Source organism: Acinonyx jubatus, chromosome E1 (genome assembly GCF_027475565.1).
Source record: "Acinonyx jubatus isolate Ajub_Pintada_27869175 chromosome E1, VMU_Ajub_asm_v1.0, whole genome shotgun sequence".
In the NCBI taxonomy this organism is placed as follows: domain Eukaryota; kingdom Metazoa; phylum Chordata; class Mammalia; order Carnivora; family Felidae; genus Acinonyx; species Acinonyx jubatus.
The window spans coordinates 9,546,664-9,560,527 of record NC_069397.1 but is presented as its reverse complement, the minus strand read 5'-3'; the positions used below and the strand labels follow the sequence as shown (position 1 = coordinate 9,560,527).

The following is a 13,864-nucleotide window of genomic DNA, read 5'->3' as shown; positions in this document are numbered from 1 at the left end:
TAACAATTTTCCTAACATTCTTCTCCGCATACTGCAAAGCCATACCCTAGAGGAAGAAACTGGACAAATGGGATCGATCCCTCCTCTTCCAGACTGCATCTTCCCCTTCTAGAGTTAGGCAGTGATTTTTAGTTCTCTACCAAGCTGACGTTTGGCCAACTTGCTGGAGCCCAAGTGTGAAAATTTTAGTAAGTAAAATCCTAGAACTGTGTATGTGTATGACATGAAATAAAAATAAAACTTAAAAAACCAGCTCAGGGTGCTGAATCTACCTTCTATTCTTTGTTCTGAAGACTGCTTAAAGGGAGAAGTTTATACCCAGCCCAAACTTCCCAAGTAGGAAAGTCCTGACAGCTTTTGTGTGCTGCGCCTCCACGGAACCCAAGGCTCTGGCCACCAGAGAACGCTGCACCGCCTGTGAGCGGGTCACACGGCTCTCCAGCACCTGCACCTCGTGTTTCCTGGGCCGTAAAATCTCTCCCCTCTGTGTGTTCACTGCTGTAATATCTGCACAAGGAAGCTGCAGGTGTGCAAGCCCCGCAGACAGCATGCCTGGCCTTCCAGGCTCCCGTTCTGGCCATGAATGGCTTTCCTTAGGAAGTTCTTCTGGGCTGAGGTGGCCTCATCTTCACTGCCATCTGTCCTTACCCCTCACTCTCTCGGCGTCCAGACGAGTCCCATCTCCCTCCCTTCTAAAACTCTCCTCTTGGGGCTGAGGTGGCCTCATCTTCACTGCCATCTGTCCTTACCCCTCACTCTCTCGGGGTCCAGACGAGTCCCATCTCCCTCCCTTCTAAAACTCTCCCCTTGGAGTCTCTTTTCCGTTTTCTTGTTCAGACTGGAAATCCTTGGTGGTTTCTCTACTTCCTTCAGGGCATGACTTTGTCTCTTCCTTCATTTGGCTTCTTATAAAGCTCAGAAATGCACGCAGAGCAAAACCAGCCCTTTCCTTGCTTCAGATACACCTTTCTAACAATACAGCTTATGTAAGCTTTTTTGGCAACACCACCGGGAGCTAAAGCTCAGTGAAACTAAAACCCTGGAGTCTTTTTATAGTTGCTGCTGCTTGGCCATAGCTCTGCTCTGCTCTTTTGTTGCTGCAGAGTGATTCCCTGGACCCAAAGAAAAGAAGTAACACTTAACTCATCTAAACTTTTTCTTACCAGTTTCATCTACCATTCCAACCTCTTAAAAATTACTAAGTACTTCAGTAACTTAATCTAATTGCAGACAGGGTGTGATAGAGATTAGGGTTTGTTTGAGTCTAAAATGCTTGATTCCACCTCAGAAATTTATCCAAGGGCCTCACAGGCGGGCTCTGATTTTCCAGAAGAACTGTACAGAACTTCAAACCATACACACATCCTGGGTTGCAACTCACAGTCTCTTGTCCAGGAGGGAAGAGGCACAGTAACAAGAAGTCTCCAGAAGATTATTTCACCTCTCTTCCACATGAACCACGTGTTTCCTGGTGGGACTTCTATTTTGAAAGATAATGATGCTTAATCTATACCTTTTATGCTTTTTGTTTCTTCTCTGCGAATAATACGTCTGTCAGTTGCTTGTCAGAGACCTTCAGCTGTCGGCAGGTCCCTGTCACCTGGCTAAGATAAACTGCCAAGAGATGCTTGCACTGGAATACAAAACACAACTCTGTTAATCGGCAGGGCCGAGATAACCAAGACCTGTCACTACATTTAGTAGGAAAGCAGTGGGCACACAGATTAAAGACTTGCTGCCTAAAAACTGCAGATAAAGGTGACACAAATGTATTCGTTTCTGGAAATCAGAGGGGATAAAGGAAGTTTTACTTTGCCTGTTGTTTTGGGAAAGTTTAGGCCCAGCTGGCACAGGGTGTATCACCCACAGTGAGAAGCAAGACAGGCCCCTCATTGCAGTCTTTGGCTCTGCCTCTTTCTTCCGGCCTTCAGAAAGCTATTCGCAGCGATGGCGAACGTTCCTTGACCTACTGTGTTGCTCCGTGCTTCCCACAGACTGTCTCACTTAAATCTGTCAGCTACCCCATGAGGACACGTCTTATCCCCATTCTACCCATGTGCCCAGAGTCTACGCTCCCTTAACCACTGTGCTGTACTACGGGGGAGGGTGGTGAGCAGAACCCTCACAGACAGCAGCCTGTGGGGAAGTGCCGTGCCTTATGTCACAGAACACACAGCTTGGATACTGCAGGGGCCCTAATGTAATCCTGTCATTTTACAGGTGAAACAAACTTAGGGCACATCGGCTGCAAATGCGGCCTTTCAACAATCAGATGCCCAACTTCCCACCGCCATTCCCGAGATGTTTACAAAGTTAACAGTGTAAAAGAAAGGGGAAGAATGGAGTGGATACTATAATCTTCCTTGGGAAGACTGACAAAATAGCTACCTGCTCTTAGGTGGGTAATGCTGTTCTCCTTTGGAACAAGGAGTTGTGTGAGTATGTCTTGCTCCTGCTTGGTGCTCTGGGCTCCTGTGAAATCGGCAGAAATATCAATGTGCTCTCCTGCCCCATGGTGAAAATCAAGTATGGCTAAGTGCCAGGCTGTCTTATGGGTGTAGTGAGAAGAAATACCTCGTAGCTGAGTTGGGGATATGCAAAGTCGCCAGCAGTCACTTTAGTTCATATTTTTGTCGGGCCGTCTAATTCCCCAGTGCCAACTTTCAAGATTACCTTGTTGCCCTCCCCAGTCTCACCTGTGACCTTTTAAATAAACAATTGGGAAATGAATGTGGATCTAAAAAATGACAGTGCATTTTGGGAGGGTAAACCCAAAAGACAGGACTGAAATCCAGGACAGTAAACCGTTTGCTTCAACAGGTAGTAAAAATTCTCACTTTGTACAACTCAAACCATGCTAAGGGGGCCAAGAATTTCCCTCCTAATTCGACTGCAGTGGGAAGAGGCTTCCCCATCCTCACCAGCAGGCTGTCACTCTTCCGCAGCACGGAGAAGGCAAACGCAGGACATGAACAGTAATGACAAGAAGCCAAACATGTGTACGTTTTACCAGAACTTCCAAGTACCTATAAAGGAAAGGACAGATGGGATCAGACTTCAAAAGGTGCGCTGGAAAAGCGCTTCCCTCCCCTGAATTTATCCGCCTGATGACTCAGAGCAGCTCTGCAAACCGTACTGGGAAGGGCTGCGGTAACGTCTTACACAAAAGTGAAAACTCAACTTCCCCATGTACAGGTTCTGTCCTTGACTTCAGACCACGAAACAGGAGTTTCAGGCTAGTTAAACCATCCACATGAGCCATTTTGTTCCTCCGTCTAGTGATTTACAGGGTCCACTCCATGGGCTGCCTAGAAAAGAGGTGGACGGGAAAGGTCCCCTCAGATACACATTATTGTGGTGTTTCTCAGCCTTTGGTATTGCACAACATGTGTGTACGTTTCTGAAGCTTCCGCTGCACACCTAAACAAAGTGTGGAACAGGTAAAGAGCAAGCAGTGAGGCAGAAATACAGGTCTTCCAGAGAAAGTAGGAAAGGCCTCTTGAAAACCGTTTGAGAGCAAGGAGAATAAATAAAGCAAAGAAGCCTGCAAAAGGGATGACTCAGCTGCTCAGGGTGGAGGTCTCAGAACGAGGCACGCCTAGATCTGCCGATTCACCTAGCAGGATGGCAAGAGGACGCAGATAGGAGGAGGGGTTGGTAAGAGGCCTAGTCCAAGAACACATCGCCTTGTTGGCAGGCAAGGGACAAAAAGGAGACGTACAGTGAAATTATGATGTGTCTGTGGTGGACAAACTTGTCGGAGAAATCACTTGTTTAAGCCTCTCTACCACCAGGGAGCCCAAACCAAAAATGTTAAGGGCTTCACTCCTGGAGTTAATTTCCAAACTGGAAGTGTAAAATCAGTATCCGAGGAAGCAGAAACATCCTGAAGGTTATTTTACCGTGAGATGCCACTTAGGAATTTGCCACAGGGCTTTCAAATTAGTTTTAGGCTCCAAGATGGCAATCTGAATGAAAAGGCCAGGATGAAAAAAAAAAAAAAAAAGTCAGCACTCCTAAGATTCTTCCTTCTTTCTCCCCAACAAAGAATAAAGCAACAGGTAAGGCTCCAACAGAATAGCAGTGTTCTAAGTGTCATGCTCGTTTGTCAAACTGACAGCAGCTAGAAAGCAGACTGTTTTCCACTTAATCCTGGGGAAAAACCCAATATCCAGCAGTGACATGAACAATTCTTAGGTCTCCAACTATTACTGATGAATAAAACTTTAGATTTCTTCCTTTATCTAGCTCCTATGTTTCTTCTCCCTGGATTTAAATTTAAGCAGGCACAAGCCTCTGGAATTCTACACTCACTTGAATGGTTCCTCAGCTCCCTTCTTTTTGTGGGTCCCCAATCCATGAGAATACCCTGGATGATGCTGAATAAATGCCAGGTGACTTAGGGATGGGAAGAAATTCTACAGAGGTTCCCTTGCCTGACGCTTTCAAAGGCTGGCTGAGACTAAAAGTAAAATGTTCAAGCGTCCAAGGCAGTAAACACTGTTGTGATAGCAAATTTTGAATTTGCTTCTTCCTTATCTAGCATCAGATGACTAATAAACCCAATAATAAGGTAAAAATCTGAGTCAGAAATGATTAGAACTGGAAATTGACCTCAGGGATCATCTAATTCAATTGCTCTATCCTCCAATGGAAAAATGACCTCCTCTTACAGGAAGTGCCCCACTTCTCCCACTCATAGTCTGGAATGTTCATCCCCAGAAGGAGAGATTTTAGAAAAAAGTAACACGTGGGAAATAGGATACTGAGACCCAAGAGCAGACTTGTATGAACTTCACTTGGAGGACGTCTGCTGTGGTTCCAGTTGGGTTCTAAGAAGTATGACCCACCTAGATGGGCATCCATTCACAAGTATAGTTTTATTTTATGATTGCTCCAAGCCTTTTAGGAGCCATCATAGTGCTAAATGTATTATTTATTGTTTCCTGTGTTCGGTGCCTCTCTCTGAAAGAAGATTATACATTCCTGCCCTATTAAATACCCCTGGCTATGTGACCTGCTTCAGCCAATAAAATGTGAGTAGCCAAGCAGAAACATTAAAGATTGGCACACACCGCATCCTCTTTTCTCTCTGCTGTGAGATCCACAATATTCCAGAGAAGGACTGCCACACCAGCTGGGATCCCTGCGTGACGATGTTTTGGAGCAGAGCTGCAATGAACTCTCAGTGGATATGAGGCCCGAACGAGACACAAAACTTTGTTTTCATGAGCCGCTGGAATTTGTTAACCACAGCATAACTTAGCCTCTCCTGACCGATGCCTCCCCCTCCCTACCTGAACCAAAAAAGTTTACAGAAAAGCGACTCAGGTGACAACAACATAGTGGTGACTTTGCAATAATTACCACTGTACCTGGAGGAGAACAGTGCGAGTATCAGGTTGACCTATGGAAAGAGACTAGCAGGATATCAAGATAGTGTCTGACTCAACTTTTATCATGTCAGAGAACCTCTGACTAAAGCCAAATTCTGACTATGTTAGTATACAAGGAAACCATTAAGGTTAAATTGAGGGTGGACATAAGATTTCTACAGCTTCATTTAATTCAAAGTCCAAGCTGAAAGCCACAGTACTAGGAAGTTAGCATTTTTATGATGAATAAAGCAATGTGATATGGTACAGGCTGGGAATGAGGGAAGTTAAGTAAGCTGTGGCAACCTTGGAAGAAAACAAGGCAACGATAATGAAAATATCTCAAACAAAATCTTTCAGACTTTAAGTAATGACCAGATCACAGAACTAGAAGACTAGAGGTGCAGGTCAGGTGTAATGCTAACACTGGAACGGAGACAAAAAGTCAAACTAAACGATGTGGGAAAAACTCACAGGCCCTTCTTGTTCCGGGTACTTTAGCTACATAGAAACCCCCAATAAACACACTAGGCAGAGAAATGGAAAAACCTCGTCAGGCACAATATCATTTAATAGCTGTGATCTGTTAAGCCTTCTGTCCTCTAGGTCTGTGACCTAGTCATTACTTAAAATCTGAAAGATTTTGTTTGAGGTATTTTATCTGCTAAGTTCGCCCCGACAAAATTCTAACAGGCAGCCTCTTTTAAGTAAATACGACCCGAAATTTCTAACTGCGGCACTCAACATTAGTCACATCATTTTCCTTAATGAAGAAATGAATGAAGATTTTGCCAGACTGGTTAAGTTATGCTACCATGTGAAACGGCAGGTTAATTCACTAACCAAAGGCACCAAGCAGGCTTTGCTCATTCTCTCACTAAGAATTAACGGACATGGTCTCAGCTCTGAGAAGTTCATCATAAATAAACCAGAATCCAAACACTGAAAAACTCCCGTCTCTTCCTGGTCTTCAGCAAGACCTAGATTACATACTAGAGCTGATGGCTTTTTTACTCCTTCCAAGCCAGACACAAAATGCCAGTGTTCTTCATTCACAACCTTCCCTTCCCTCAATCTCACTGCACTTACATGGTATCATATAGCTAAATTGGGGGGTGGAGGAGTGGGAATGGAATGTGGCCCCATTTATATATAAAAAGAGACACTGTAGGGCAGCAGTTACAAGTCCCAGCTGCCAGATGTGACTGTTAATTCACTCTTCTGCATCTCAGTTTCCTGAAAGATAAATACCTTGTTGGGTTTTTGGTGGGAAATAGCAACAAGACATGGAAATCTGAGTCTTTCAGAGTCTGTTCAGAGGCTATTACTTTACAAATCTACCTATCTTAAATTGTAGAGGGCAAAACTAAGGTCCAAGTAGACTGCCTACATCTGGTATACTTAATGAATACTACCTGACAATAGTTTTGAAAGATCACTTCTGACAGATCAATCTGGGCATATAGAAAGACCTCAAAATATTTTGGCATTTGCTTGTAGGCGACAGATAATGAACAAGATGGAAATATCAACCCAGTTTTTTGAGGAAAAGTGCCTGTTATCAAACCTGGGAAAGAAAAGTCGACTATGCTCCGTTAGACTTGAGAAAACAGCCTCTCCACATCATTGCTGGTTCTGTATGTTGCTCCTGGGCAGGGTTAATAAGTCATATTTATCTTATCTTAATTACTAATACTTAATTTTACTAAGTTGGGTCAAATGTTCTTCTATAATCCAGGAAATATTTAAGGCTGGTCATCATTTTCCATTGAGATTCATGAAAACATTTTGTCCTAAGGGATTTCTTGCTGAGATAATCCCCACCTCTGGATTTCTACCTGGTAAACACGCCTCCCACTGGGCGATGAGATTAAGGTGATGGACTGTCGATCAACAAGGTCCAAGGCCTGAATGGCTGATGGGCCAAAGATGAACTTCAGCCTGAGAAACAGAGAGGCTACAGGTTAGACTGCCTGTCACCTCAGCAACTTCGCCCAAAGGATCACAACTGGCAGTTGCAAACAATTCATTTCATTTTAATTTGAAAAAAAAAAAAAGGCAATATAGGAGAAACCCATGTAATTAACCCCCCAGAATGTTACCATGTTTGCAGATAAAACCCTGTTTATACTTCATAGTGCTTCATAGTGCTTTCATGAAAGGATGAAAACTTCCTTTCATCCCTGAGGCAACTGCATGCATTGGTTGGTTTCCTTCCTGTTAACGTTTTTATATTTTATTATACTTAGTACATTGAATACGTATACTTCGCACGCACACACATATGCATACGTATACGTATATATACATGTGGTATTGTAAGTTTTTTCATTACTATTTTTTTTTAATTTTATTTAAATCCAGGGGTGCCTGGGTGGCTCAGTTGGTTGAGCGTTCGATTTCGGCTCAGGTCATGATTTCGCAGTCTGTGGGTTCAAGCCCCACATCGGGCTTTGCGCTGACAGCTTGGAGCCTGCTTCACATTCTGTGTCTCCCTCTCTTTCTGTTCCTCCCCTGCTTGCATTCTGTCTCTCTCAAAAATAAAGATTAAAACAAAAAGAGTTTTTTTTTAATTTTTATTTAAATCCAGGTCAGTTAACATACAGTGTAATAATGTTTTCAGGATGTCTTATAAGTTTTAAAACATAAAAGATATATTGTAGGCATTTTTGGCAACCTGTTTTTTTTTCACTCAATGTGCTTTTAAAAATGATGCATATTATATATATGTATATTCATATATCTATGTATCTATTCATATATCTAGATCTGTTAAGATTTTACTTTATTTTACTTAAAGTTTATTTATTTTGAAAGAAAGAGCATGAGCAGGGTAGGGGCAGAGAGAGAGGGAGAGAGGGAGAGAATCCCAAGCAGGCTCCATGCTGTCAGAGCAGAGCCTGATGCGGGGCTCAAGCTCATGAACTGTGAGATCATAACCTGAGCTGAAATCAAGAGTCAAGATGCTTAACCAGCTGAGCCATCTAGGCACCCCAAGGTTTTATTTTTAAGTGATCTCTATACCCAATGTGGGGCTTGAACTCACAACCCCAAGATCAAGAGTTGCACGCTCTACCACCTGAGCCAGCCAGGCACCTCAATATATATTTTTTAATTTAACTTTTGAATAATATACCATTGTATGTACATGCATCTTGTTTTTAAGTACCCTATTGACAGGCATCCTGATCATTTCTATTTCACATTATAAATAATACTCAATTATCCCCGTATATGTCCCTTAGTTCTTCCTGGTTATATAAGTAGAATTGCTGAGCCTTAGGATGTGTGCATTTTTCAACTTTAATAGGTGTTGCCAATAGTTTTCCACAGTGGAAACAGCGCAGCCCCACTAGCATTGTTTAAGAGTTCTATTTTCCCACATCCTAACCAATTACAGTATTGTCAGAGTTTTTCTTTCTTTTTTTAAAAAAAATTTTATTTATCTTTGAGACAGAGACAGAGTGTGAGTGGGGGAGGGGCAGAGAGAGAGGGAGACACAGAATCTGTGAACCCGCAAACCGTGAGATCATGACCTGAACTGAAGTCAGACGCTTAACCAACTGAGCCCCCTAGGTGCCCCCCTTGTCAGTTCTTCATAACCCCTTTGGTGGGTGTTAATTTGTTCTTTTTTGCATTAGTAGTAAAGGCTAACCATCTGTCAAATGGGCTATCAGAAAAAAATTTGGTATGTGAAGAAATTCTTGTGTTAAGTGAGAAAGGCTGGGCACAAAATTGGTTATTTAGAAACTCTCAATCATGCTAAAAAAATTTTTCTTAATAAAATTCACAATTATCTCAAAATAAAACATTTAATTTAAATAAAAAGGCAATAAACCCAACTGTAACAGTGATTATCACTGGGTGGTATGATTGTTGACATTTTTCATGTTTTCTTTATTTTCCAATAACATTTTTTACGGGTAGGAGTTACTTTTATAAACTGGAAAATAAAGTGGCCTGGTTGAACTAAAATGGGAAAGTTAATGTTTTAAAGAACTCATAAGATCTGACACAAAACATAAAGACAGAGCTACTAAGTATTCAAAATTAACATGTTCAACTTCTTCATTTTCCAACAAACCAGTCTCTTTACACAACAAACCATTTGAATGGGAAGAGTTTTAAATTTTTTACATTAAACATATGAAGATTATCTATGGACAAAGAAAAATAAATAAAATTTGGTCATAACTTTTATTAATCACAGTTAACTTTAAAAATAAACAAGAATTTTTAAACTTGCTTTTGTAACTTTATTGTGAATACCTCTTCAATGCAGTATTTTTTATATCACTCTTACTAGTTACAAAGAATTCCATTATAAAGATGAATTACTTTACTTTTCCCCAAACTCCATTTTTGGATAATTAGGGTTTATTAAATCTAATGTGAATAACTAGATTGTTTATAGGTGGTTTTTTGTTTTTGCTTTTGCTACTATAAGCAATACTGGATGAATATGCTCACTGTAAAATCTTTATGAACATTCATGATTACCTCCTTGGGATACATTCTTTTCAGTGGAATTTGTAAGCCAAAGAATATGTATGTTTTAAAGCTCTTATAACCTGTTGCCAGATTACTTTCCAATTTACACTCCTACCAGCAGGGTGTCAACTACCCTTTTCTCTATGCTTTTGCCAACATCTAGGACATTCTTACCAACATCTTTTCTGTGGTAGCCAGTTTCATAGATGGAAAGTTGTGTCATTATTTTAATTTGCATATTTATGATCACTAGTAATATTAACCCTTTTCCCCAAAATTTTTAGCTAATTTACATTTTATTATTTCCCTATTTTGTTTTAAAAGTAATTTTTTTCTAATGCATAATCTCTGTAAAAAATTTAATAGAGAAAAGGTTAAAACCTTTTCTAAACCTAAATTCTATCTCTTTTCTTTCCTCTAAGAAAGCCACTGGTACAGTTTGGTATATATCTTTCTAGACCTTTAAAACATAAGCATACTGGGGTGCCTGGGTGGCTCGGTTGGTTAAGAGTCCGACTCTTGATTTCAGCTCAGATCATGATCTCATGGTTGTGAGACTGAACCCTGTATCAGGCTCTGCATTAGGCATGGAGCCTGCTTTAGATTCTCTCTCTCTCTCTCCCTCTCCCTGTGCACCCCCCCACTCTCTCTAAATAAATAAATGTGTACATATGCGTATACAATTAAATGTCACTTATTCCTAGGTAGCTTTCACCTTTTTGTTGCTATTGAAAATAGTTATATTTTTGAACTTTGTACATGAAGGAAAACAATTTTTAATTTCTGTAATACAAAAACTTTATTCTCTTGGTTTTTAAAAAGTTGTATCATCTACAAATAAGGATAGCTGTCTTTTCTTACAAATAGGTATGCCTCTAATTTCTTTTTCAGGTGTTAGGCTAACAGCTACAACTTCTAGAACAATGTTAAACAAAAATGACAAATAAGACAACACAAGAATGCCCTGTACTGTCAAATGTGGTATTGGCTATTGGACAGATTTTTAACAATCCTGTCAAGAAAATATTGTTCTCAGTTTAGTAAGGGTATTTTAAAAAATCAATAGTTGATGTTGAAAGGATCTGACTTTTAAAACACATTAATGGGGGTGCCTGGGTGGCTTAGTCGGTTGAGTATCTGACTCTTGATTTGGCTCGGTCATGATCTCAATTTGTGAGATCAAGCCCTGCGTCGGACTCTGGGCTGACAGTGCAGAGCCTGCTAGGGATTCTCTCTCTCCCTCTGTCTGCTCCTCCCCTGCTCATGCACACATTCTTTCTGTCAAATTAAATAAACTTAAAAAAAAATGGTTTAAAAAAAATTACAACAGGATATATACTTACAATGATAAATGCTCATCAGGAACTGAAAACAAGAATGGAAAGAGAGTTAATCATGTTAAACCAGTGACCCCACAGGCACAAAAACCTTTAAAAGACTGTAACCAAAAAGATTTTTGTGTAAGATGGTGATTAAGTCTATGCATCTAATTTTACTTCTTCCAAACACCTCAATAAACAATAACACAAGGATTTTTTTTTTTTTTTTAAACATAAACTCCCAGGGATGAAAGGACAGGGAGAGACAACTGCTAAGATACACTGGAAAATAATTCGCAAGACCTGAGGAAACTGAATCCTAAGCTAGCAATGGAGAAAACCAAACAATAACGTACCCTCTTCCCCCCTAAAATCCTCAGAAATTAGTAGCACTGGGTAGTTTTACAGGTAGGGATGAAGCAGGGGGCTAAAGTAATAAAGACTCTTTTAAAGTAAATTTTAGGGGCTCCTAGGTGGCTCAGTCAAGTGTCCGACTCTTTGATTTCAGCTCAGGTTATGATTTCACAGTTCTGGAGTTCGAGCTCTGTGCTGACAGCTCAGCGCCTGGAGCCTGCTTCGGATTCTATGTCTCCTCTCTCTGCCCCTCCCCCACGTGTGCTCTGTCTCTCTCTGTGTCTCTCAAAAATAAATAAACATTAAAAAGAAGAAAAAGAACTTTTCAGACATGTAAAGGTTCAAAAAGTACACCTCATGTATTCTTCTTCAGGAAACTACTAGTGTATGTGCTCTATAAAATAAGATAGTAAACCCAGAAAAAGAAAATTGTAGATACACTACACATACAGCTCAACATAGGTAAGAGAATTCCTAGGATAAAAATGGTGAAGGAAGATCTCAGGAGATATCCAGGAGAGCAGTCAGCCCATGTTCGATCAACTCTAAGCTCTAGGAGAGATTTCTATAGGAAAATGAAATTGATAGAACATCTCACTTATCTGAACATCTTGAGCAGGCATTTAGAACACTGGTAAAGAGTCTGAGGTTGAACTGGGGATAAATACACAGAAAATTAAAGAAACAAACACAACCACAACAGCTGTAATTCCAAGGAAAACAAAAAGTTACACAGGAAAGGACAAATAATTGCTTCCTACTGGCCCAAATGCGATACATATCACATCATCATACAAGTGTAAACTCAAATCTTGATCCAAAAAAATTATCATTGAAGGATACAGATCAGGAAGAGTGTATTACTATCTGGGACAAATATTTTGAAATAGCAGAAAAAGGTTCTGCTGGAAATAAACATGAATCAATGGCAGTGGGTCCTCAGTCTCAGCCATGAGCATTAGGGGCACCTATTGGGCCTTCTCCAAGAGTGTCACTGTGTATAGATTAACCCATTCAGACAGACCCGCTTTTTGCAACCACTCTTTGAGCTAATAGATTGGTTTTTCTCCCCATTCTTTTGGGGATTTGAACATGTTTGAATACCTGGCTGGCCTAACCTTTTAAGGGAATATACTATGCTTGTGTTAGCACAGCTTACTTTTCTCAACGCTTTAAAAGCAGGAACTCAAGACAAACCCTTTCGGAGTGCAATCCTTTTTTTTTTTTTTAAAGTTTATTTATTTTGAGGCGGGAGGGGCGGAGAGGAGAGAGACAATCCCAAGCAGGCTCCACACTGTCAACGCGGAGCCTGACTCTGGGCTTGATCTCACAAAACCAAGAAATCAACCCTAGCCAAAATCAAGAATCCCATGCTTCACCAAATGAGCCACACAGGCGCCCCCAAAGTGCAGTCCTTTTAAAACAAAAGCCACCCAAGTGAATAAGCAGTGGCAGTTTTGAGTCCTGAACTACTATTAAGTGACTCTTTTTACACTGGTTAAGTAATTCTAATTTGTCAATGCATTTTCATTAGAATTATCGTCTTAATACTACTATGCTGAGAACACACCTTGAGATCACCTCGGTGATTTGGTAAGCATAGTCACAGAGCATCCTCTGCTGGTCAGAGAAATAAAAGGTGCTTTCACAAGATCCCGGTTAATTCCAGTTATTGCGTATGCATTTGGGTTTTGTGGCTCTAAAATATTTGGTGCACGCAGAGTACAAGAGGATTAACTTTAAAATTAATTTAAGATTTTAGGGGCGGGGATATTACAGGCAAGTTGAGTAATTCAGAACCCCACCTTTCCGAACGTCCCTGCAGACTCCCGTGCCTCCCTCTGTCCCAGCCCCATGCCCCTTCTGAAGGGTTTCGGGACAGCGCTCAGCACTTCTGTTCCTACAGCCCCCCTGGCCTGCAGGGAACCACTGCGCTGCTCCCTGAACAAATTTAGATCTTCTTTTCCTTCCTTTCTTTTCTATTTATCTTTTACGAACTGGGGCTTGGTAATAGAACCAGACGGAATAAAGAACCCAGAGACCGGGGCACGGAGCGCGGGGGCGGGGCCCCAACCCGGCGCCCCGCAGGCCCAGGGAACTCCGCCTCCCGCCTCCCCGCCCCGTCGTGCCAGGTCCACCGCCCGCAACGCAGCTACGCACGCCCTCCGGCCCGTACTTCGCGCGTTCTCCTGCACCGCCGCGGCCATCTCACTCAGGAGCTCCTCCACGACAGCGGGCAACGTGAGTCCAGCCAAGGCGGCGGCCATGGCGTCATAAACTATGGCTTCCTAGGAGAGCCCAGAAGGCGCGACGCTTCGACAGGGA

At 41.6% G+C, this 13,864-nt stretch overlaps 1 protein-coding gene across 2 annotated transcripts; it reads right to left on the bottom strand.

The window, feature by feature from the left end:
- Nucleotides 1–717: 717 nt before the first annotated feature.
- Nucleotides 718–13,843, bottom strand: ZSWIM7 (zinc finger SWIM-type containing 7). Of its 2 annotated transcripts, XM_027047411.2 has the most exons (6): nt 13,716–13,843; nt 11,210–11,231; nt 7,214–7,316; nt 2,922–3,026; nt 2,389–2,472; nt 718–1,633 (listed from the first exon to the last, which is right to left on the bottom strand). In XM_027047411.2, exons 1-5 carry the CDS (start codon nt 13,804–13,806, stop codon nt 2,395–2,397), a joined length of 399 nt encoding a protein of 132 aa, XP_026903212.2. In that variant the 5' UTR covers nt 13,807–13,843; the 3' UTR covers nt 718–1,633; nt 2,389–2,394. The 2 variants fall into 2 exon arrangements, with proteins under 2 accessions (XP_026903212.2, XP_026903211.2); XM_027047410.2 differs by lacking the exon at nt 2,389–2,472.
- Nucleotides 13,844–13,864: the final 21 nt, after the last annotated feature.

Excerpts from the sequence above, each read along its gene's own strand:
- ZSWIM7 (XM_027047410.2), bottom strand. The coding sequence starts at position 13,806 with ATGGCCGCCGCCTTGGCTGGACTCACGTTGCCCGCTGTCGTGGAGGAG. Across the intron at positions 7,317-11,209 it reads CCTGATGAGCATTTATCATT|GCTGAAGTTCATCTTTGGCC; the intron begins GTAAGTATATAT and ends TCTGTTTCTCAG. Across the intron at positions 3,027-7,213 it reads GTGGGAGGCGTGTTTACCAG|GTACTTGGAAGTTCTGGTAA; the intron begins GTAGAAATCCAG and ends TTTCCTTTATAG.